The sequence below is a fragment of the Taudactylus pleione genome, unplaced genomic scaffold (assembly GCF_031769625.1).
Source record: "Taudactylus pleione unplaced genomic scaffold, aTauple2 ptg000842l, whole genome shotgun sequence".
Lineage (NCBI taxonomy): Eukaryota > Metazoa > Chordata > Amphibia > Anura > Myobatrachidae > Taudactylus > Taudactylus pleione.
In genome coordinates, this window is record NW_028285244.1 from 5,010,673 (window position 1) to 5,034,163 (window position 23,491).

The window sequence follows — 23,491 nt, forward strand, 5'->3', positions numbered from 1 at the left end:
CACTCTAACACAGCAGAGAAGGAAACCAGTGACCAAGAGAGAAAACCCATAGAAGCCAGGTGCATCAGGGCGGGTGCTCTGTGGACCCTATGGACTTTAAAGAAAGAGTTAACAAAGGTAAGTCTACCATAACTCTCCTTTTCTTCTTCAGGGTCCATAGGGGAGACAATGGGGATGTCCCAAAGCAGTTGTTCAAGAGCAGGGACGCTCCTGAGCTGAGAAGAGAATCCAGCATCCAAAGGAAGCATCCTGAGAGGCAAATGTATCAAAGGCATAGAACTTAAGAAAGGTGCAGACAGAAGACCACGTGGCCGCCTTGCATAGTTGTTTGGCAGACGCACCATGGCAGGCTGCCCATGAGGGACCCACAGAGCGAGTAGAATGAGCAGATATGGTATAGGGCACAGGAAAGCCAGCCTGCATGTAAGCCTGTGATATAGTCATGCAAATCCATCTGGCCAGAGTCTGTTTGTCCACTGAGCCACTGAAGGGACAAAGGGAGGTTGAATACAGAGGACACCCTGAAGGAAGGTGCGAACATCTGTCAGTGGAGCAATTCTGTGCTGGAACCAGATGGACAGAGCAAAGATATGCACTGTCAGAGAGGCCAAACAGAGTCCGAGTTCCAATCCAGCCTAAAGAAAGGCAAGGATTCGAGAAACCAAAAAAAACAGAGGGTCATAGCTTCTGATAGCACACCAGCGGAAATATGTATTCCATACCCGGTGATAGATCCAGGCGAGGCCGGCTTATGCGCTCTGAGCATGGTCTGGACCAGAGCGAGAAAAACCTTTGGACCTTAGGAGGGATGTCTCAAGAGCCATGCCGTCAGAGACAAACTGGTCAGGTCTAGATGTAGACAGCCACCCTGAGGCAACAGGTCTGGTCATAGAGGAAGTGGGAAAGGAGCGTCTATGGAGAGACTCTGAAGATCGGAGTACCAATGGCATCTGGGCCAAGCTGGAGCTACCAACAGGACAGTGTCCCCATCTTGCTTGAATTTCCAAAGGACCCGAGGAAGAAGTGAGACTGGAGGGAAGAGTTACACCAGATGGAAGGTCCACTTCAATGACAAGGCATCTACGAAGGCTGCTTCAGGGTCCCTTGTCCTGGACCCGTACACTGGAAGCTTGTGGTTGTGTTGTGAGGCCATAAGGTTCACGTCTGGTAAACCCCATTTGTCCACTACGAGCTGAAAGACTTCTGGGTGTAGAAACCACTCCCCGGTGTGCATGTCGTGACGGCTGAGAAAATCCGCTTTCCAATTGAGAATCCCCGTGATGAACACCACGGAGATGGCCGGGAGATGACGTTCGGCCCACGTGACAATGCGTGCCACTTCTGCCATTGCCATCTGTGAGTGTCTTCCTGGCGATTGAAGTAGGCGTTGTTGGACTGTACTTGTACTGGCCTGCCCTGAAGGATGTCCTTAGCCAGAGTGAGGGCTCTGTAGATAGCTTGAACGTCCAGGACGTTGATTGGACTCCCACTGAGGGGATCTTACCAACGGCCCTGGAAGGAGTGTTGGCCGGTCACTGTGCTCACTTGTGGAAGCTTGCTTCCGCGGTGAGAAGCACCCAATCCGGGATCCAGAAGGGGCGACCCTTGTTTAAGTGGGACGTCTGTAACCACCAGGAGAGGGATATGCGAATGTTCAGAGGACCATCATCTGGGATCTGATCAGATGGGGCAGCCCATTCCACCTGGAGAGGATTAGTTATTAGGGGCCTGGAGTGGAACTGAGTGAACTCAACCATGTTGAAGGTGGATACCACAGACCCCAAAGGTCTGCATTGCTGAATGAAATGACACTCGCCAACTGTGGTGTAACCTGCATAATGCGGAGATTTTGTCTGCTGGCAGGAAGATTTTTTTGAACTTGAGAATCCAGAAGGGCTCCCAGATGTACCATCCTTTGAGGAGGGGTCAGGGAAGACTTTTTCCAGTTGGTTAACCAGCCATGTTTGTAGAAAGGCAATGGTTATCTGAAGATGGCGGTGAAGGACCTCTGGAGAGCGTGCTAACATCAAGAGGTCGTCCAAGTATGGGAGTAGTCTGACCCCCTAACGACAAAGGTGGGCTTCCATCACTGCCATGATCTTGGTAAAGACCCATGGAGCTGTAGAAAGCACAAAAGTCAGTGCTTGAAATTGGAAATGTTGCTGTAGGACAGCAAGCCGGAGATATCGCTGATGAGAGGGTGCTATTGGTACATGTAGGTAAGCATCCTGAATGTCTAGAGACACCATAAAGTCCCCAGGTTCCATAGCTAGGACAATAGAGCAGAGGGTTTCCATACAAAACCTGGGCTCACTGATACTTGTTCAGAGACTTGAGATTGAGGATAGGCCGATGAGACCCATTGGGCTTCTGAACCAAGAAAAGGGTAGTGTAATAAACCTTCACTCGACAACGGGACAGGAATTCTTACCTCCGAGTGCAGCAATGACTGAATGGCCATCTGGAAGAGCAGGGCATTGCTCGGGTCTGATGGAGGGCTTGCGTAAAAGAACTGCTGGGAGGGCTATCTCAGGAATGAGAGGGCGAACCCATGAGAGATCACTTCTTGTACCCAGGCGTCTGTGGTGGTCGAACGCCAAAACTGGCAGAACTGAAGAAGTCATCCTCTCACCCTGGGATCCCCCAGGGGGAGGCCTGCCTCGTTAGGCTGAAGGCTTGTTTTCGGATTTGGCAGCTGGACATCTAGTAGCCCAGGCCTGCTTGGTCCTGGGGACAAAAGGACCTAAAGGATGACATCTGAGGCCTTGGTGTAGATGCTGAGGGCAGGAGCGCCGTCTTAGAAGCTGCCAAGGTAGCCACAATCTTGTCCAACTCTGGGCCAAACAGGCTCTCCCCAGTGTAAGGCAGTGATTCCAAGGCCTTCTTAGAGTCCGTGTCGGCCTTCCATAATCGAAACCAAATGATACGGCGGGCTACCACCGAAATAGCAGATGCCTTGGAAGTTAGGAGACCAGTATCCAAAGCTGCTTCTCCTAAATAGGTGGCTGCATCCCTGATGTCCGAGATGTAGGACAGCTGTTCCCAAGAAGCATCAGAGGGATATGTGTTCTCTAGAGCATCTGCCCAGCTCTCAATGGCTTTGGTCACCCATGCAGTAGCCATGGCTGGAAGAGTAATAGCTCCTGTAAGACAATACACAGACTTGAGGCAAACTTCAATCCTTCTATCTGTCGTCGCCTTTAGGGAGGATGCCGTAGGGATAGGTAAATTAGAGCTTTTAACTAGACGTATCACGTGGGAATCTACCGCTGGGGGAACTTCCCCTTTAGCGCAATCAGCTGCTGAAATAGGATAAAAAGAAATCAGGCATTTGACAGGTGAAACTTTTACCTGGCATATTCCATGCTTCGCTCATGAGGTCAGAAAGCAAATCAGAGTGGGGAAATTCTACCAAAACCACTGTCGCTTAAAGAGTGGCTTTTTTGCCTTTGCAATGGGCTCTGCATCTTCTATTTGAAGAATTGATTTGACAGCCCTCACTAGTGCAGGTACTTTCAATTTAGACCGTAGCTCCTTCCCCGAGGGGGACTCAGTAAGAGATCTGCGTCTTCTGCCTCCCCAGACAATACCTCAGATTCTGAGAACTGTGAGGATAGCACAGCACGCTTAGTAGTTTTACTGGGTAAGGGTCTCTCACTTTGTAACAGTTGTTGAAAGGCTGTAGAAGTAGCCGGTAGACTCTGCACTGAGGTAGAGAACATGTCTATCCATAGAGGAGTTACTGTTATTGCCGGGTGTACCTGTTGTGGCAATCCCATAGGGGGATCTACCGCAAGGACTGCTAGGCGGTCCGCAATCTTTGCCAACACCTGTAAAAAGGAAGCCCGGGGGGTCCTGAGAAGGGGCTGACTGGCCTGGGGCAGTATATCAAGATGCACATAGACCATCTTGAATCAAATCCTTCTGGGTTAATCCTGCTGAACAGGACCTGCAATAGATCAGTATAGGAGCAGCAGCCTGTTTGTTATCCTTGCCTTTGCTAGACATAGCTGCAAGGACAGTATAACACACAATATGGCACTGAGCAGCGTGCAACAAACACAGTATGTGACAGCCTTCACAAATACAGGTAGCTGTGAAGTACAGTGAACCCCTATACACCAGTTTCCTCTGGTTATTGTGAAATAAAAGGGAAAGGTATAAGCTGACAGTAGAGAGAAAAATGGACAGCAGAGCTAGCACAAGTCACATACAATGCAGAGTATAAAATATTACAATGGATGCAGCTCACAGATCGGCAGCCATTTGAATTCAGCTGTCAGTCTGCTAACCCATTACAGCTCGCAGACTGACAGCCAATAGAAAGTGGAAGAGTCAGTTTGGTGGCAGCGGACGAAGACATCGCACATAGAGCTCCTACGGTCGTGGAAGAGGCCAGAAAAAGGTGAGCTCATGGGCTCAAGTGAGAAGAGCTCTGGCAGCGCTGGCCAGCGGCAGAAGAATGTAGCCTCTCCCAATGGATAGGCAAGTCCTCTATTAGGCCTTCCCACCATTAATTCCACCCTAGACCACCAGGTTGTCAGGCACTAGGCTCGTGGGGGTAATCAGGCTTTAGGCCTGTGGCACTAATCAGGGGCGTCTTAAGAGAGGAGGGGGAATGTGGTCCGACTGATGCAGCTAGCCAGCCACCGAAGCATTAGTAGAGTCTACAGCGCATGCGCAACACCGGAAAAGTGGCCGCGGCAGACATTTTCCGGTGTTCTGAGCAGCGCTGACACCCGACGCAGGACCACGGACAGGTGAGTTTAAAATAATATGGGTGCAGGGTGTGCGGTGCCTGGCAATAATAGATAACCTTGCAGACGGGCAGCGACGTTTGTAGGGGCATAATTCCCTAATTATGCCCCTGCAAACAAGCCATACCCATAGCTAACAATTTAATTACCTATATGGTAAATACTTGGTGTTGTAGTTAATTACCAATAAGTTTTTAAAACTGGGCTATAGTAATACAAGGCAGCAGTAAGTACTGGAAGTTATTACAGTAAACACTGAAATAACTTCCTGGATTTAAATAGACAACAGTGAGTGACAGCTCACATTATTTTAATAATTTATTATGCTCCAAAATATTAATAAACGTGTTTCCCATGCAGGGACGGTACAGGAGGAACAGCATTAGCTTCCACCATAACACTTCCACGGCTGGGCAAGATGTACTCCGCAGTACTCACTAGCCAGGGAATTGGTATGAAATACCGGCGGCCGCATGGCCGGCGGTTCGATTCCCGGCAGCGGCAGCCCGACATCAGCAGAGATCCCGGCAGCGGAAGCCCGACAGCGCTGGAAATCCCGATCGTGGATAGGTGAGTATCTACTAACCTAACCCCCCGCGCCTAAACCTAAGTCCCCCGGGGGGGTGCCTAACCCTAACCCTCCCGGGGGGAGGCCTAACCCTAAGTTCCCCCCGGGAGCCCTTAACCTAACCCTCCCCCCCCCCCCCGCGGCTGTCCGCTCGCGGCGCCCGGCATCACTACGATTGGGGAAATGCCGGGTATCTACATTTAGACGCCCGGCATTTCACCCTTGCCGGGATATGACAGTCGGGAAGCCGGCTGCCGGTATTTAGGCAGTCGGCTTCCCGATTGCATACCCTAGCCAGAGCTGTGACCCATCTTTCACATCTTGGGCCTAAGTCAGATGCAAGCCATGTCCACCTTGTTGAGCGAAAATGGTGTACTGCACATGTGTGAAAAGTTCAGAAAGTCCCTATGACACATGTATTACCAGAGTGTAGTCGGCATCCCGGCGCACACAACTCCGGCAGCCAGAATCCCGTCAGCAGTCAAAAACCTGGCTTCAGAATCTTAATGGCTGCGATCCCAACGGCGAGTATTAGGGTTAGGCACTAGGGGTAAGTTAAGATTAGGCTGCGGGGGGGGGGGGGGGGGTGCAGGGTTAGTTTGGTATTGTATAGGGTCACAATACAATTACCTGCATGCATTGGGATTTCCAACCTTCGGGATTATGCTGCCGAGATTCTATCTGCCGGCATTACCAGTCCCGGCATCCCGTACCCAACCTATATTACCCTGTGTGTACGCACGAAAGTGCTGCTGCATACAGGACCGCTCGTAACAACAATGGAGAAAACATGGGTGTCCCTCTGTGGTGGAATGCAAAGCAAGCCGTTGCGCGGGTGTGTTATGGGAGTGTCAGGGGGGTGTTATGGGAGTGCCGAGGGCGTGTCATGGGAGTGCCGGGGGCGTGTCATGGGAGTGTCAAGGGCGTGTCAGTAGCGGCTGCGTTTTCAGATCCAGAGCCGCAGAGGCCATGTCTATAAGGGGTTCAGATGGAGAAGCTGCACCTGCCACAGGATATGGTGCCCCGATGGTGTCAGAATAGCAGCCTGCTTGGGAGGATAGCAAGTAGGAAGCAAATTCTATTCAAGAAGAACATTACTGCCTATTAAAAGTTTGCCAAAAAAAAAAAAACCCAACAGGTTGAGCCAAAAGACTAGTGGGAGAATATGCTGTGGACGGATGTGTCAAAAACAGACCTTTTTAGCTTAAATGAGAAACATTATATTTGGAGAAAAACACATTTTTCCAATAGCTCATCCCAACCATACAAAACAATGGTAGCAGCATCATGTCTGAGGCAGTTTTGCACCCATGTGACCAGAACAGGATTCCATCATGGATGGATTGATGAATTGATTGTACCACGAAATTGTACAGGAGATTGTCATAGTATTCCATCCATTTACTGATGCACAGCAGTTCTCTTTCTAGTCTCTGGTCCCACCTTCCTTATTATGGTTAGAACGCACAAACTTTTCCTCTTCACCGTTCCACTCTTCCCTTCTTTTTGAAATATTCCCTTCCTATTCCCAGCTTACCTCATTATTATTCCATCTTATTCCTCCTCCTTCTCCTACCTTTCTCTCCTCATTCGTCCTGCGCTCCCTCGCTCTATTGTTGGTTCCCATAAAGTAATTTTCCCTTTCCTCTTATCAGCGTGCTCTCTCTTAGGAGAGATGTATCAAACCTTATAAAGAGGACAAGTGAAGAAGTTGCCATAGTAACCAATGAAATTGTAGCTAGCATTTAAGCACATTCTATAAAATGATAGCTAAGAGCTGATTGGTTGCATTCCCTCCCTTCACTACTCCATTCCCTAATCTGTCCCTGTTTCTCGCTCCTCAGACGCTCCAACACTCAAAGGCGACAAAGCTCTTCCTTGTCTGTTTCCTCAGCTCACGCTCCTCCATATGGAGAAAAGACCCTCAACAAAAACTCTCTGTAGTTTTTTTTATTTTTAAACCTGACAAAAACCATCTGCTTCATCATTGGGTGCTGTGAGTGGAGTGTGGCTCGTTCTCCCCATGTGATCTGGCCTTGGGTTCTCTGCAGAGGAGAGACGAGCTGCAGCACACACACACGTCAAAACCAATTCCTATAATTGATCCTTGCAATAGGCAAAAATTAGTCTGTAAATTTTGTTACTTACCTTACTGTATGTGTATCCAGCACCCTGGGGGTGTTATATAGATATTGCCGTATATTATAGTTTTTTTTTTTTTTTTCATATTAAAATAACACCAGAGAAACCAGTTATTTTAGCTCACAAAAAAAATGTAGATTTATTTATTTCTAGTAAAGAACTGAATTATTTTTTTAAAACCAATAATTTACCTTCAGGTGTAGAATTTCCTACACAAGCTCTAAAATCTGGGAATTGTTTAGAAATTGCACCAAGCTAAGGCAAAACATTACAGTTTTCAAAAAAGAGGAACATTAGGAACATTTACGAAACACAAAATCTGCTGCCTGCAATGCTGTTTTATACGTGTACAAAAGGTGCATACTACCCATACATCACAATCTTCGGAAACACCCTATTGAATCTCTCTGCACCTATTTTGCAGGTTGGCAGATGCTCAGCAAAAACCAACCTTTAATGTCCAACCCTCGGCCGAATTCTTCATTAATTTACACTTTTAGGTCTTTCTCCTAGAACACTGCTTGGCTTAGCCCTATGATTGGCTCCAATCACTAATGTTAGTGAGGGGACATCAGTACTGGCTGTATGAACTGTATGTTTTAGGTCTTTAACCTTCTTACATTTGTTAAAATGCACCTAGAAGTGCAGATCAACTATAACAGAGGTCTACAACCTTGGCCCTCCAGCTGCTGTGGAACTATACATCCCAGCATGCACTGCCACCTTTTTGATATAGCAGCATGCTAAAACTATGGCAGTGCATGCTGGCATGTGTAGTTCCACAGCAGCTGGAGGGCCAAGGTTGAAGACCACTGAACTAGAAGGTGCACAAGGTGCAACTTGGAGCTCAGAGATGACAGAGACTTCAACTCTTTTATGGGTTGAAAAGACAAGGGGTCCTCCTGTAAACGAGGGAATGCCCCTGTAAATGTGCCCCCCCCTTGCCTTAATTTAATAATCCAGTCCCACAAATTGAGATCTCGTTCTACACTGCAATCCTAAGTGCACTTGTCTGTTTAATATAAATTTAGCAAGGAGCGCTCAGCATATGTCGCCTGCCAGTCAGTGAAAATATTTTCACCCCCACAGATGCCACCTTGCGGAACACAGGTCCATGCACTTCCATGTTATACCATGTAGATTTGCACCAAAGTAGGTACAGAGAATCACAGAAAAACATTTCTGCAGTGGTTTTTTGGTTTATAAATAATCCTTATTGTGAAACTTGTTGAGATATGTAGAAAGACACACAGGAACCAATAAATCTATATATACTATAAATGCGTTCTTATCACACTGTGAGGCTGACCTCGCTGGAGAAACTCATCTTAGGTGTAGGTGAGATTCACTTCTCTCAAATAGACAGAGCTAAATAGGAAAATAATAAATGAGCTGAATGGGGAAAGGTATAAGTGATACACATTGTAATAAAAAGGGAGATAATAGATATCGTACCATGATAGGTTTGCAGTTTATATGTGCCACATGGGACACTTATGTTATCTGTACACATCTCCACTTACATGATGGGCTGCATTATTACATGTGCTCAAAAATGTGTGTTTAAACTGCAGGGAAAGTTAGTTTGGCCGTGGAAAGGGGTCTCTCCACATTACCCAACTTTGGGCAAAACCGGGTGAATAGGATCCTTACAGCAAATGGATGAGAGTGAGACGCCATTCCTTTAGCCAAGTCTGGGTGTTATGGCCAGCTATTTAGGAAGCAGCCTGGGTGTTAGGGTGCAGTTTGGTTCAGTCAGTGTGTTGTCTTTTTAAGAAATGTGACTGGACGCACACAGAGGGGGCTGATGTAGAGTGAGTATTGGGTTACTTGCGTGAAATCGTTTGAGTACGACTAGAGCAGCGCCTAAATACATATGTGCCTATGCCGATTTTTGCCAATCTGCACTGTCGCCTGCCTCCAGTAGGAGGTCCTAATGTAGGCCAAGTACAGTAAGGGAGAGCTCATGCAATCTGGGAAAAAGACACATGTACACCTGGGGAATCGGCAGTGTTAAAGGATAGGTGCATATATACCAGATGATAATTATAGCAGTGTCTGGCACTAGCAACCACTAGTCTACTAATAATTGTGTTTGTTGGAAATAAAAAAGAGATGGTTTATAACAATGATACAAATAGGTTGTGTCAGTGACGTGTACCTAACATAAAGCACGTTACTGTTACCAAATGGGCTCTGAATAGGGATGGAAATCCCCTCTTTTTGCTGCACTTTTTGTAGGAGTGATATGTGGCAGCAAGGCGGCTTCAGTTTGTGCAGTGACTGGGAGGAATGACTGAGCTCACAGATTTGCGGCCTGGTGAGTGCTGTCACTGTGACTCACCCTATGGAAGGGGGCATTACTGTGTAGCATAATGTGTAAGGGTCATTACTGTGTAGCATAATGTGTAAGGGGCATTACTGTGTAGCATAATGTGTAAGGGACATTACTGTGTAGCATAATGTGTAAGGGACATTACTGTGTAGCATAATGTGTTAGGGGAATCACTGTGTAGCATAATGTGTAAGGGGCATTACTGTGTAGCATATGTGTAAGGGGCATTACTGTGTAGTATAATGTGTAAGGGGCATTACTGTGTAGCATAATATGTAAGGGGCATTACTGTGTAGCATACTGTAATATACGGATACTAATGTGTGGCATAATGTGTAAGGAGCACTTCTATGTGGCATAATGTGTATAAGGGGTACTACTGTGTGGCATAATGTGTAAGGAGCATTTACTGTGTGGCATGATGTGTGTCATTACTGTGTGGCATAATGTGTAAGGGGTACTACTGTGTGGCATAAGGTGTAAGGGGCACTTCTGTGTGGCATGTTTAAGGTGCACTACTCTGTAGCATAATGTGTAATAAGGGCTCTACTGTGTGGCATAATGTGAAAAAGGGGCACTACAGTGAGGCGTAACATGAATAAGGGACACTGCTGTGCGGTGTAATATGAATAAGATTGCACTACTGTGTGGTGTAATTTGAATTAGGGGTACTATTGTGAGGTCACATCCCTTCCTCACACAACAATGCCTCTTTTTCTTCATATGACTAATGTGCGCTGTCCCTATTGAAATGGGGAAGGGGCGGTGTCAATGCGCTTTCTGGCACAGGGCACCAAAATATCTAGTTACGGCACTGGTTTTACCCATATATGTGACTATCCATGAAATTATGTAATTACTAGCACAGCAATATAAATGTAATCCTCCTTCACCTAAACTGGTTATATTATTCAGTAAACACAATAAAAAGGAAGATGATTACAGTCTGAACTAATGACACAAGGCTGGGTACAGCTCAGAGGTATGAGATAGGGGCTCCATGCCCAATAACTGGCGAGTTACATGATCCCAGTCTTTGCCCAAGCCAAGTCGGTGACAGATGCCTGGGTATTGTCGGTCAGTTTTTATAGCCCACTCAATGGCTGCTTTAATACTTGGATATGACAGGCTGTGGAATGAAATAGACAAGTGTTAGACAACAGTGCGGGAGATAAAGGATCTACCTATAGACTCTCCAATACAGGTATGTAAGCTATTATTTGTAATGCTTGGGAATTATAGTTATATATACTGAGCAGGGGTGTCATTTGTGTCACATTTTAGAACTGTTCTATGAAATAACACCTGGAATTACATCCAACATTTCTATGTGATGGTCTCATAAAAGCAGCTGGTTTTATTTCAAATCAAAACTTATATATTGTTTTCCCTAATGTTATATGAACCTGTGGGGCGAGTATATTTTTTCACCATTTTACATTTAATTAGAAGATACGATTTAGATTTATTGGTCTCTAGTTTAATTAGTGGTTCAGTATATTAGGCTGACATTAATCATGTTGACATGATCATTATGTCGTCCCTGATGAAATGTCGGCATGGGCATAATGTCAACTAGGATTTGCAATCCAGCAATGTGGGATCCCTCAGTCCAGCAGGATCCTGCGCTATTATTGTCCCGCATCCATGGGATTAGCGGGACTGAGGGATTTCATTCCAGTTCATTGTTACAGCAGTCTGTGACTGTGATGTGGAGGAGGAAAGCAGAGGAAATTCTTCCAGCTTCCTCCCATCCTGGCTCCTGCCTGTGTGCAGCACTAGCTCTTCCCCTGCAGGGAACATCGGGCAGCAATGAGTGTGGGCAGGTCCATGTATGATTGACAGATTCTTCTGGAGGAGGAAAGCAGAGACGTGCATCTTCCTGTTTCCCTCCAGTTCTGGAACCCACCGTCCTGTGTTTAGCTCCGCCCCTGTCTGCAGTGAACATCAGATTCAGGGGTCTATTTACTAAGCAGTGTTAGGAGACAGACTGAAAAGTGATAAGGTGCCAGCCAATCAGCTCCCAACTGTCATTTTTCAAATACAGCATGTGACATGACAGTTGGGAGCCGATTGGCTTGCACCTTATCACTTTTCACTGTCTCCTAACACTGCTTAGTAAACAGATCCCTCAAGGCTGTGTTGCGCAGGGGGGGCCGTAGACTGTTACCACCAGTAACCAAACCACACACACACGCAGAGACTCAGAGAAACAGAGTCACTGTTTTGATTTTCACATATTTTTTTGCCTGATTTTCAATTTTGAAAAATGATTTGGGATCCACGGGGGATCGTCCTCAGTCCTGCGCGAATTCCGCGGGATTGAAAAGAACGTGAGATTGAAAACCCTAATATCGAACTGTGGTTTTAAGATGGGTCTATCCCTAATATCGATATTTTGATAATGTTGACATTTCAAACATATGTAGACATTTTGTCCAATTTAACCATGATGATCATATTATGAAGGTCGACACGGTCAATGTTAACAATCTCACTGCATACCTTTATCAGCACTAATAGTCAGAGTAAACTGGAGCTTTTATTAGAGCCAGTTTTAAATGGCCTAATAGTGCAAGCAGACTGGGGAGATCTTATATAAGGGATTTATTATCCTGATATTCTAGCGCTTTACAAAAAAGGAAAAGGGATTGAATGTACCATGAGTAGACTCTGCCCACTAGATCTTGCCATTTACATGCAGTAATTATGATTAATATTAATGTTTAGTTATATGTACCTTGTTTGGAAAGACTGCTCCAGTTTCATCAAACTCTTAAATGTGATATCATTCAGCAGGTTATATCTGCGGATGGTTTGCAGCACTAGGAGTGTAGCCATCAGTTTATGAATCTCTTCTATTCCTCTTGAACCTTTAAAAACAAAATGAAAAAAGATAGTCAGGAAGATAGTGAAGGGAAAAAAATCTTGATATTCTAAATTTTAGCATATTACTAAATTGTTATTTAATAATTAAGGTATCATATAGCCAATAATGTAAATTATGTAATGGTCCAATATGGTTTATCCATCCTTCCGTAATGATTACCACAGAGTGAGTGTCAAGGAGCTGAAATAGAATAAATGTGCGTCTCTCATCCACACGCATTACCTGCTCCCACTTACAGGACTTCTTTCAGCTGCACTCTGTGGAATGTCCTCCCATGCATAACCAGACTTTCCTCTGATCTCCAAACCTTTAAACATTCCCTGAATCTCACCTCTTCAGACAAGCTCATCAAATTCCAGAACCACCCACATAACCTCCATAAATCATTCTACACAATTACAGCTCCTCTATACAGGACCCTCTCACCTCTATGTCTGTCTATTACTAACCAGTCTTGTTCTATTATTGCTTTGATCTCAATTGTAAAGCACAGCGGAATATGCTAGTTCTATCTAAGTAACTGTTATACTAATAAAAATTTATAATATTGCAGGACTTGGGCACATAGTGGCTGATTCAGACTCGTCGCCAATGGAGTTCATGCGCGGAATCTGCGGTTTTTTTCCCCCTAATGCACATGCGACCCTGTCCATGGTTTTGCTGTGAGCATGAGTCAAATTAGCAGTCGCATGTATCTGTGCACAAGATTCATGGGCGTCGTCTAGGCGCGTATTAAAAATTTGATGCGTCTTTGTAGCAGTCGTATGGTAATCCGACTCCTTTTCAGATGGATAATTTACACCAATGCATGGGGCTGGCGGAGATTCAGATACTAATGACTGCGTACACGGATGCTAACAGTGCGTGGGATAGGCTTAGCGCTTTCATGGACTTCCAACACACCAAAGCGTATTGTTTCGCATTTGAATATTACAGAAAGCACAAAGACGCAGCCACACGGGAAAACAATTGTGGATGTATCTGACTTAGTGTATTTTGACACTATCTGCCCAATTTTGTGTGGATTTTATTGTCTATGTGGGAGGGCACATAGATCTGTGTATTAAGGTTGACATTGTGCTTGGGAAATGCTACGTTACAGTGTCAGCTGCAGTGACACTCTAACGTAGCATTTCGCATGCAGATACACCCGCCGTGGCTCACGGAATATAGGCATGCCGCATATCATTTTAATCAGCAGAAGCTGCTTGTACGTCCTATTCTATGAATTTGACGCATTTGAGGGTAAAAAGTCGCATTAAGAGACACTCTGCACTACTGAGTCACGCCACGGCATGGCGTGACTAGAGGGGCTGTTTAATGCGCAAGGAAGTATTATGTACGTGAGCACATCTGTATTCCATAATAGTTAATTATTAGAACAGTTTTATGGAGATGTTCTATATTTAGCATCGAAAACATGAAGCTATATTTGTGACATGTAATTTGGGCAGGTTATAAGAGAACATGAAACACTTACTCTCTTAAACATAAACCTACCCAGAGAGGCGATGCCTTTTTTAATGAGAAAAACCTCAGATAAGTAACCGACGTTGACGTTTAATAAGTTTCCAAGCTCTGGGGTCAGTCGCCAGAATCCTTCCTGAGTATAAACACATCAATCATTAGTGATTATTAAATAGAGTTCTAGGATTTCAGTTTTCACTTTTATTATGGTGGCAGAACCTGCAGCCATAACGTCTCTGTGTTATTATTATAAACATACTTAGACATGAATACTGTATATATCGCAGTGGAAAGATTAGAAATAAACATTACCTGACTTTGAAGGGAAGACAGGGAAGACCACGAAGGAGCCACATATCTTTTAGCCTATAGAAAATATATACAACATAAACAGATGAAAAGTTTGTTAATATCTTGTCCATTTAACCCCCGATACCAAACCATTGTTAGATCCATTCTATAGCACAGACAGTCCATCTTCATGGGAGTCAGGACTCTACAGTCTCCTGTCTAAGCCTGGCCACCACCAATGTGGTTTATAAGCTGCAAGTTAGATGTGCTATAGCAGTGATTCTCAAACTTAGTCCTCAGGACCCCAAACAGGTCACGTTTTAAAGGTAACCTAGCAGGTGCACAGATTTGTTTATTACTCACTAACACATTTTAACAAGATTCACAGGTGGAGCTAATTATTTCACTTGTGATTCTGTAAGGATACCTGGACTGAGTACCTGATTCAGAGCCGCTCGCTAGATGCGATCGCTCGCACGATGTGTATGCAAATTGCGTAGGCAGTGCTATCGCACAGCAATGCATTAGCACTCCCAGTATTTCTTTGAGAGCGATCATATAGTGTATGCAGACAACCACCAGTCTGACTTAAGACGCCCACTTGTGCACGTCATGTCCAGGAAGTGTATGCAACCATCGGTACATCGGGTAACATCGCAGCGCTTGAGACTGACCCTACCCTGCCGCAAGAACTCCGAGCACTTCAGTGTAAAAACAAGCCAGGTGACGTGTACTATGATGCTGCCTTATAATTATGCACACTTCTAATACGCCGTTGAGATGCTCAGGCACACCTGCTTTTGCACCTCCACTCCCCCGTTTTTAATGGCCCCTGTTACCACCTACAAACGGCTTCCCCTGTCACTCACTCTGCTGGGCTGTCTATGCGCAGCGAGCGAATGCATTATGAACTTTTGCTATGATATGCGCATGCGCACTGCGATGCATACACATGCGCACATTGCATACACACTGCATACCATCGGCAGCAGCGAGAGTTTGCATCTTAGCGAGCGGGTCTGAATGAGCCCCTGAGTTTGAGAACCTGTTTGCTACTGAGTTTAACAATTAGAAATAAGGCAGAGGTTCCCAAACTCGGTCCTCAAGACACCCTAACAGTCCAGGTTTTAAGGATACCCATGCTTGACCACAGGTGACTTAATTAGTACATATAATAAATGTTCCACCTTGTATAGGGCTCCTTGTTGACAAAGCCTATTGGCGAAACGCGCGCACACACGGAGGAGGCACAGCTGGACTTCCGGCGGTGATTTGAAAAGCATTCAACATTATCTGATCTGCACACACCGTACCCTATCTTAGGTACTTTATCTCTCTCAGGCACTCTCTCATGGTGCTGGTAGACTCTGTGATTGCACTGCAATGTTTTAAATATCAGTGCATCTGGAACATCTCGTGCGCTGCAGCAGAAGTGTATACTCTTTCCATATGCTCCCCACCAGAGCACCGCTCTCTCATTGTGTAATCCACTGCATGCACATTATACAAAAGCAGAAGCTCCGACTGAGGATATGTAAATCTTTTTTCATCCCTCTACCTCTCATCACAGTTTAAACATGTTTGCAATTGATACAATGTCCATTGCTTTTACTATGATCATATGCTGATGTGAATGGCAATGTGACAACTTGCTAAGAGGAGGTGCTCTGTGATCCTCTAGTCATTAGACGCTTCTGCTTATATATGCTTATGAGAATGAGTATTCAAGACTGTTCTGATTGATATTATTAATATATGCTTATGTGAATGATCATTTGGAATATTACATAGAGGGAGTAACCAGTGACATCAAAGAAGACATAAGGGTGAGCTGCTATGTTTATTCTGGTGCAATTGACCTAATGCAATGCAAATTATGATGTATAGACATTGTTACCACAATTGAATTTAGTGCTTTTCTTTTACAATTTGATGAAGATAAATGTTGTTGCTGACATTTCAGCAAGAAGCTATCACTTATATCATGCTGTCTATATATACCTTGAAATTGAGGAATTTGGATTGATCCAGAGTCTATTTGTTGATTATTATTTCAAGCAGATTATTTTCTATTTCGCCACCTGTCCTTACCAGGAGCAATATCTGGGTGGGCTCTGGGGAAAATTAGATTTAATACTTGTTTTAAATGTGTGCAACGCTAGATGTGTCACTCAAAAACGGAAGTTTTGATATTGTTAATATTCTTTTATACTGTATATTGCATTTAAATTTTTGTTTTTATTTTATACACACTACTGTAATTAAGAGTGCTCCCACAAAAGAGTTTCTTTTCTCCACATTGTCCCTATACAAGGTGGAATATCTATTATATGTATTTGGTACACTAATCCTCAGGAGCACCACCGACGACTAATTATGACAATAGTGTTCTGGAATTCATTTTTGTGATGTTGGTTTCATAGTTATAATTACTTGTAATTATTTGTCCTGTGCAAAGTCCCCTTGTTTCCTTTTGGACTTAATTAGTACCTCAGGCAATTTGATGTAATCAATGTAATCGATCGATGTGCTCGACCATGGATATCTCTAAAATCTGACCTGTTGGGGTGCCTTGAGGACCACGTTTGGAAATCTCTGACATAGGGGGTATATTCCAAAAGTTATGATTTGGGATTTTTTTTACATCTAAATAAAAAAAAAAAAACAGTTTCTAGTACACTAAATACACATCACAGATTAATGAAAACAAAAGGTAGTAAATATTTAGTAAGCGTAGGCTAGGGTGTATATTTAGTAAAGTGCGGATTTTCAGAAGTGGAGTTGTTGCCTACAGCAACCAATCAGATTCTAGCTATTATCTTCTAAAAGGTGCTAGATAAATGTTAAGCAGCATCTGATTGGTTGCTATGGGCAACATCTCCACTTTTAAAAACCTGCACTTAAGTAAATACACCCCTAGACATGTAACAAAGCGTGTTACAAGAAAAGACACAGAAGGGAAGGAAACTGAGACCCCACATGCTTAAGAAGAGGACAAAGCCCTGACCAATCTAGGAAAGGATGGCACAGGAGACATGACTGGGGAAAAGGCATTATTTGGCAATTCAATTCCTAGCAATGTGTGCAGCAATTAACAATAGAGGTGAAGAGGAAAATGAGTAAAAATGTTCTACAATATCAAACAGTAATGTGCGCAGTGGCAGGAGTAGGAGGAAGTCTTGAAAAGCTGTAAAAGTCTTGAAAAGACATGAAAGCAATAAGGTTTATGCACCTCACTCCACTCATGTGCTATGGCTCTTCCACCTCTGCCCAGGTGAGCTTTGCATAAGATCTGGCCTGGTTCTCCCACCTCCACCCTGGCAGGTTTTTTCATCAGAGGGGCTCTAGTTCTTCCACCTACTCCCTGGTGGGCTTTTATCATTATGAGGGCTCCAGTATTCCCATTTCCACGGTTGAACTTTCATTTTCTCTCTGTTTGGCTTTTTTCATTAGATGTGCTCTATTTCTCTGACATTCTCCCTCACAGGCTGCACTTAAGTTGTCTTGTTTCCACTCTAGGTGGCTTTTTCTATTAGTTAGGCTCTGGTTCTTCCATCTACTCCCTGATGGGCTTTTTTCTTTAGGTGGACCCCAGTGCTCCAGCGTCCTGCTTGTTTGGGCTTCTTTCATTAGAAGGCCTTGAGTACTCCCATCTCTTGACTGGCCAGTCTTTTACATTTGGTTTACTCCAGTTCTCCCATTTCCTCCCTGGTAGCCTTTTCTCATTAGATGGGCTTCGATTCTCCCACCTCCTTCCTGGTTGCTTTTTTCAATAGGTGGGCTCTGGTTCTTCGTCCTCCTCCCGACAGACTCTGGTTTTCCCGCCTCCTCCTTGGCAGACTTTTTTGTATATTCTCTGAATAATGAAAGGGAGGGCACATCTCCTGGTGCCCCTACCCTGAATCCGCATCTGACTTGAAGGGATCTCTTGAATAATCAAACTTTTATTTTGGAACTAATGAAACATGTCAAGGTTACCAATTCTCTCGCCACGCGGAGAACCTTTTTATTCCAAAAAGTGCCAAAGACTACAATCACTGCATTTGTAATGAAAAATCAAAACAGGTTTGTGCGACTTCCTCAAATCACTCCCTAGAGCCACATATCCACGAGATGATATATTCGACGTTTTCAACAATAACGATATAGTTATCGTTCATCATCCGCAATATTGTCCAGTGGATATGCCGCCAACGACCAGTGATGCATGCTCCCGCTGGTCGTTGGACTTGCTGTCCAATCTGACGATACTGTCAGGTTGTGCAGGTTCAGGGATGAGGGAGTCTGCCGGCATTGAACGATATCGTTAATGATATTGTTCAGTGTGTGTGCTCAATTGAGCACACCACTGCTGGGGACACAATAAACTATATCGCTCATGGAGGAAATCGTTTAGTGGATACCCTTAAGAAAACAGGAGCGTATTTATAGCCTTCGGTTAAAGTGCCGATATGCCTGCGGTTTATTCTCTGGAATGTAGATAAGTCCTATGTTCCAGGAACTTTCTCTCAATCACCTACAAAGTCATCAACCACTGTTCTCACGCCTTCACAATTTTCCACTCCTGCCTTCAGTAATTTTCCTGCAAAGCTCCCACCCTCTGGCACACTATCCCACACTGAATTAGACTTTCATCCAGCCTCCCAGCCTTTAATTTTTTTATCATTCACCGTGGATGGAGCTGCGGCTTCAGGCACCCCAATGAAAATAGGCCCACAGTGACAGGATATGCATAGGCTGGAAAATCTACTGGCATAGGGGTGTGCACAGGACCACCCCTTAGCAATACATACATGATCAGGAAACACCATGGTCCTCGTTCTAGGCCTCCATGGATCGCAGAAAAGGGGTGCTGATGAAGCGGATCATTCACCACAGTGGGATTCAAGGAGGGAGGATGCTCCTCCCCTTCCACCTCCACTCCCCTTCCTTCCCAGCGACCTGCGTGGTCTATAGTCCGTGCCCCTGCCCCATGTGACAGTAGACTGCGGCATAGGTGATTCAGACCACACTGATGTGGGGCTGGTGTGGGGCCTCCTCTTGTGGATCGTATGCAGTCTAGGACATGGTACTCTGGTCCTGAAGCTCTGCAAGTAGAGGTACAAATGTGCCCAGCTAGTTTGTTGCTCATAGCGCCCCATTCAGACCTCCTGTGTCGCGCCATGGAACGTTACGTGATGGCTGTACTGTGGCATACCGTGGTATTCTACAATGAAATATAAGCCATGGCATGTAATACACTGTGTAACCTCTAGGTGGCGAGTGCTCCACTGATAAAATTTGTACTGCGGTTCTGAGTTCTTTAAAATAACTGAATTTCAGTTGCTCTGTCATTATGTAAGGATTAGTGTGCGTCTTCTGGTCAATGTTAGCTACTGTACGGCTGCTTTATTGGGACTGTACAGTAATATGCATCTACTGTAGGGTCACTTTTAAGGACAGGTACTTTGCAGCACAGTAATAGAAATGAGTCCACATACATCTATCCTCTGTGCGCTACAAGTTGCTCCACACATAGTGCAGCAAGCTGTGTGACTCGGTAGCGCCGAGCGTCTTTTCTGTGTCTTTTTACTCTAAAATGCGTCTTATTAGCACAAAAAGCTTCTGCTGATTAAAATGATATGCAGCATGCCTATGTTCTGTGAGTCAGTACGGGTGTGTCTGCAAGCAAATCACTATGTTACAGTCGCTATTAGTGTAATGTAACGTTTCGCGTGCAGAAACCTGTCGTATATGTGATGTGAAGTGTGCAAATTAAAGCAGGCAATGTGTGCAATGTCAATAAGGAAGTGCAAAGTAGTGTATTTTAAAAATATTGAACCTGACATTATCTCTCTTTATGAAAAACTTGCCCTGTTATGTGTACAATACAATGTCTACTGTATAGCAGAAATGCCAAATGTTGTGCTATCAATTCGATTCGCTGTATGATTCAGATGCATTTGAAGGTAAAAAGTTGCATAAAAGAAGCTTGCGCTACCGAGTCACGCCATGCCATAAAAGAATTCACACACCACCAAGTGTTTTATTTTTAATCTAGTAATGAATATTAAAAAGAAAAAAAACCAAAAAAAACCCCTCCCCTTCCATGATTTGAACACCGCCCCCAAGGTGCAAGGCGCAGACCTTACCCACTAGCCTACACACTCTAGCCATGTTGAGAGGTGCACCTGTCGTGTATGTGATGTGAAGTGTGCAAATTAAAGCAGGCAATGTGTACAATGTCAATAGCAGGCTCAGCGTGCGGCAGCATTGAATAGAAGCGAAAGATGATGGGGGTGGTGGTGAGCCATACAATGAGCTCAATGGAGTTGAATAGTAATTGTGTGATGGTGGGGGGAGATGGTGAAGGAACTTGGGTGGCCATACACAGAGAGGAAGGGAGAAGGGAAGTGCAAAGTAGTGTATTTTAAAAGTATTGAACCTGACATGATCTCTCTTTATGAAAAACTTGCCCCCTGTTATGTGTACAATACAATGACTACTGTATAGCAGAAATGCCAAGTGGTGGGATGTCGAGAGAAATGTTTTGAGTCTAAGGACACAGGAGCCATTGTGGTGGTGAATAGAGGCCAAAATATGAAAATTTTGTCAATGTCCCAATATTTATGCACCTGACTGTGTGTGTATATATATATATATATATATATTTTTTTTTTTTTTTTTAACAGTGCAGGACTCACACACATACTGTACTGTTATTATTTAATACTTTATTACACATTCTTCTACAGACCTGATTCCATGACCAAAATGCTATACTATCACAGAGTCTGTCAGTCATTCATCGGGCGGTGATACAGAAAATGCATTGGAACTCTGACGCATGTGCTGTGTAGTTTAGGAAAAGTGACAACTGGTGGACAAAAAGTTGTATTACACGATATGACTTTTTTCCAGTGCTATGCTGCGTTCCATTAAGAAACATTCTGTGTGGCGCGACTCAAGGCAACTGTGTGGCGCGAGATGCATGGCGCGCTACATGGCTGTATGGAGCAACAAACTAGCTGGGCACATCTGTAAACAGTCTAGGGGTCCTAAAATTTACTAGAATGTTGACTGTGCTTGTCTGAATGTGGTGGAACTACAAGTCCCAGCACATCTTGCCAACTGCATGTCTCGGGATTTGTAGTGCCATCACAATTGGCAAAGCCCTGACAAGCCAAGCACATCAGCATATCTAGGTTTGGTAAAAAAATAAACATATATATTCTGCTAAATCCCAGGGCCACTACTCTCTCCGCAGCCTCTTTTTGTCACAATTATTGCTATATATATATCTATATATACACATACATACAGTATATATATATATCTATATATATCTCCACGGATAAGGTTCTGTTCTTAGACCTCTCCTATTCTCCCTCTATACGTCCTCACTAGGTGAACTCATCAGCTCTTTTGACCTCCAGTATCATCTCTGTGTTGGTGATACTCAGATCTACCTCTCCTCCCCTGATCTCTCCCCCTCTCTCCTATCTCCAACTGTCTCTCTGCTATCTCTTCCTGAATGTCCCAGCGATTTCATAAACTTAATATGTCTAAGACTGAGCTGATCAATTTCCCACCCTCCAAAATAACTGCACTTCCCACCATTCCTTTATCAATTTATGGCACAACTATCTCCTCTAGCCCCAAAGTGCAGAGTCTTGGAGTTATCCTCCCTCTCCTTAAAACCACATATCCAGAATCTCTCGCAGTCCTGTCGTTTCCATCTTAAAACTATTTCCAAGATTATACCCTTTCTCACCCAGGATGCCACTAAAACCCTCACAAACTCACTGGTCATCTCCAGATTGGATTACTGTAACCTACTCCTATCTGGCCTTCCCAACTCCCTTCTCTCCTCTCCAATCTGTCCTCAATGCTGCTGCTCGGCTCATCTTCCTCTCCAAATGCTCTGCATCTGCCTCCTCTCTCCTACAAGCCCTTCACTGGTTCCCTAAAGGTCTTTGTTGGCAAAAATGAAAACCTTCTGCCTTCCCACATGGTACTTGTGTACTTAATTATTTAATCACTGAGAATTAATCTATAGATATTGCACTAGGAGGCGCTTTTTGTCACAATTATTGCTATATATATAAATATATATATATATATATATATACACACACACACACACATACATACAGTATATCTCTCTCTCTCTATATATATATATATATATATATATATATATATATATCTCCACGGATAAACAGGCGTCACTCAGAGACTGTCATGTGGTGAAAAGATACACTCTTGGTGTTTATTCAGAAGTCAACATTTCCCCTTTCTCGGGACATAATATAAACAACAATCAAACATTTAAATAGTGAAAAGAACTTACCTCCACAGCGTAATAGCGCCGCATGCTTCTCCTGGTCCGTTTGAGCCCTACCAGTTGCGGCACTCCCATCGTACCGGAAGTGACGTCACAGGAGTCGTCTGGGACCATAGCAATCAACTATAAACCACCAATTACATAAAATTAATACAAAACCAATATACTCTCTATGCAATCAATATAATAAGTCTCCACTAAGTAAACAACCTCCCGGAAACAGATTAATTAAGGTGCTGGTGCAAATACTCGTATACCACATGAAATGGGTCCTATAAACACAAAGCACATCATAAATAGTGTCACAGATACCACACTGTGATTGTTTTTTTTAATATGTGTATCTAAAAAATACATTTCTAAAAAAAACATAGATCCTTCCGGGCCATACACAAAGTGTAAAGTGTAGTGCAATAATTTAAAAAAAGTATTACTATAAGCATATATTCAAACATGACCTGTTTGGGGTAAATTCAATTTACATTTAACAGGACCGTTCCTTCCACAGGGATAGGTGAGAAATGAATTCCAGTCAGTACCATTCTAATGGCTGCATAGATGAGAGCCACACCTTGGGCCTGAATGTGAGTCGCACGCTGCTTCGGCCACGTTAGTGTCTATTGCTGTAGGAACATCGGTGACTTTATGCTGTTTCTAGTATAAGCCCACCCTCTGGTGCGTCTGAATGTGCAAGGACTGGGACGCCCACTATGAG

The 23,491-nt window shown here is 44.1% G+C and overlaps 1 protein-coding gene across 1 annotated transcript in view; it reads right to left on the reverse strand.

Annotated features, from left to right (window-relative positions):
* Positions 1-7,591: 7,591 nt before the first annotated feature.
* PARP4 (poly(ADP-ribose) polymerase family member 4) overlaps positions 7,592-23,491 on the reverse strand; it is a 271,504-nt gene continuing 255,604 nt past the window's right edge. The window contains exons 43-47 of the mRNA XM_088458553.1: positions 22,783-22,899; positions 14,472-14,525; positions 14,193-14,295; positions 12,543-12,675; positions 7,592-10,931 (exon numbers count right to left, since the gene is read on the reverse strand). Coding sequence (XP_088314679.1) covers positions 10,754-10,931; positions 12,543-12,675; positions 14,193-14,295; positions 14,472-14,525; positions 22,783-22,899 — 585 coding nt within the window. The 3' untranslated portion in view covers positions 7,592-10,753. The remainder of the gene's footprint in view (positions 10,932-12,542; positions 12,676-14,192; positions 14,296-14,471; positions 14,526-22,782; positions 22,900-23,491) is intronic.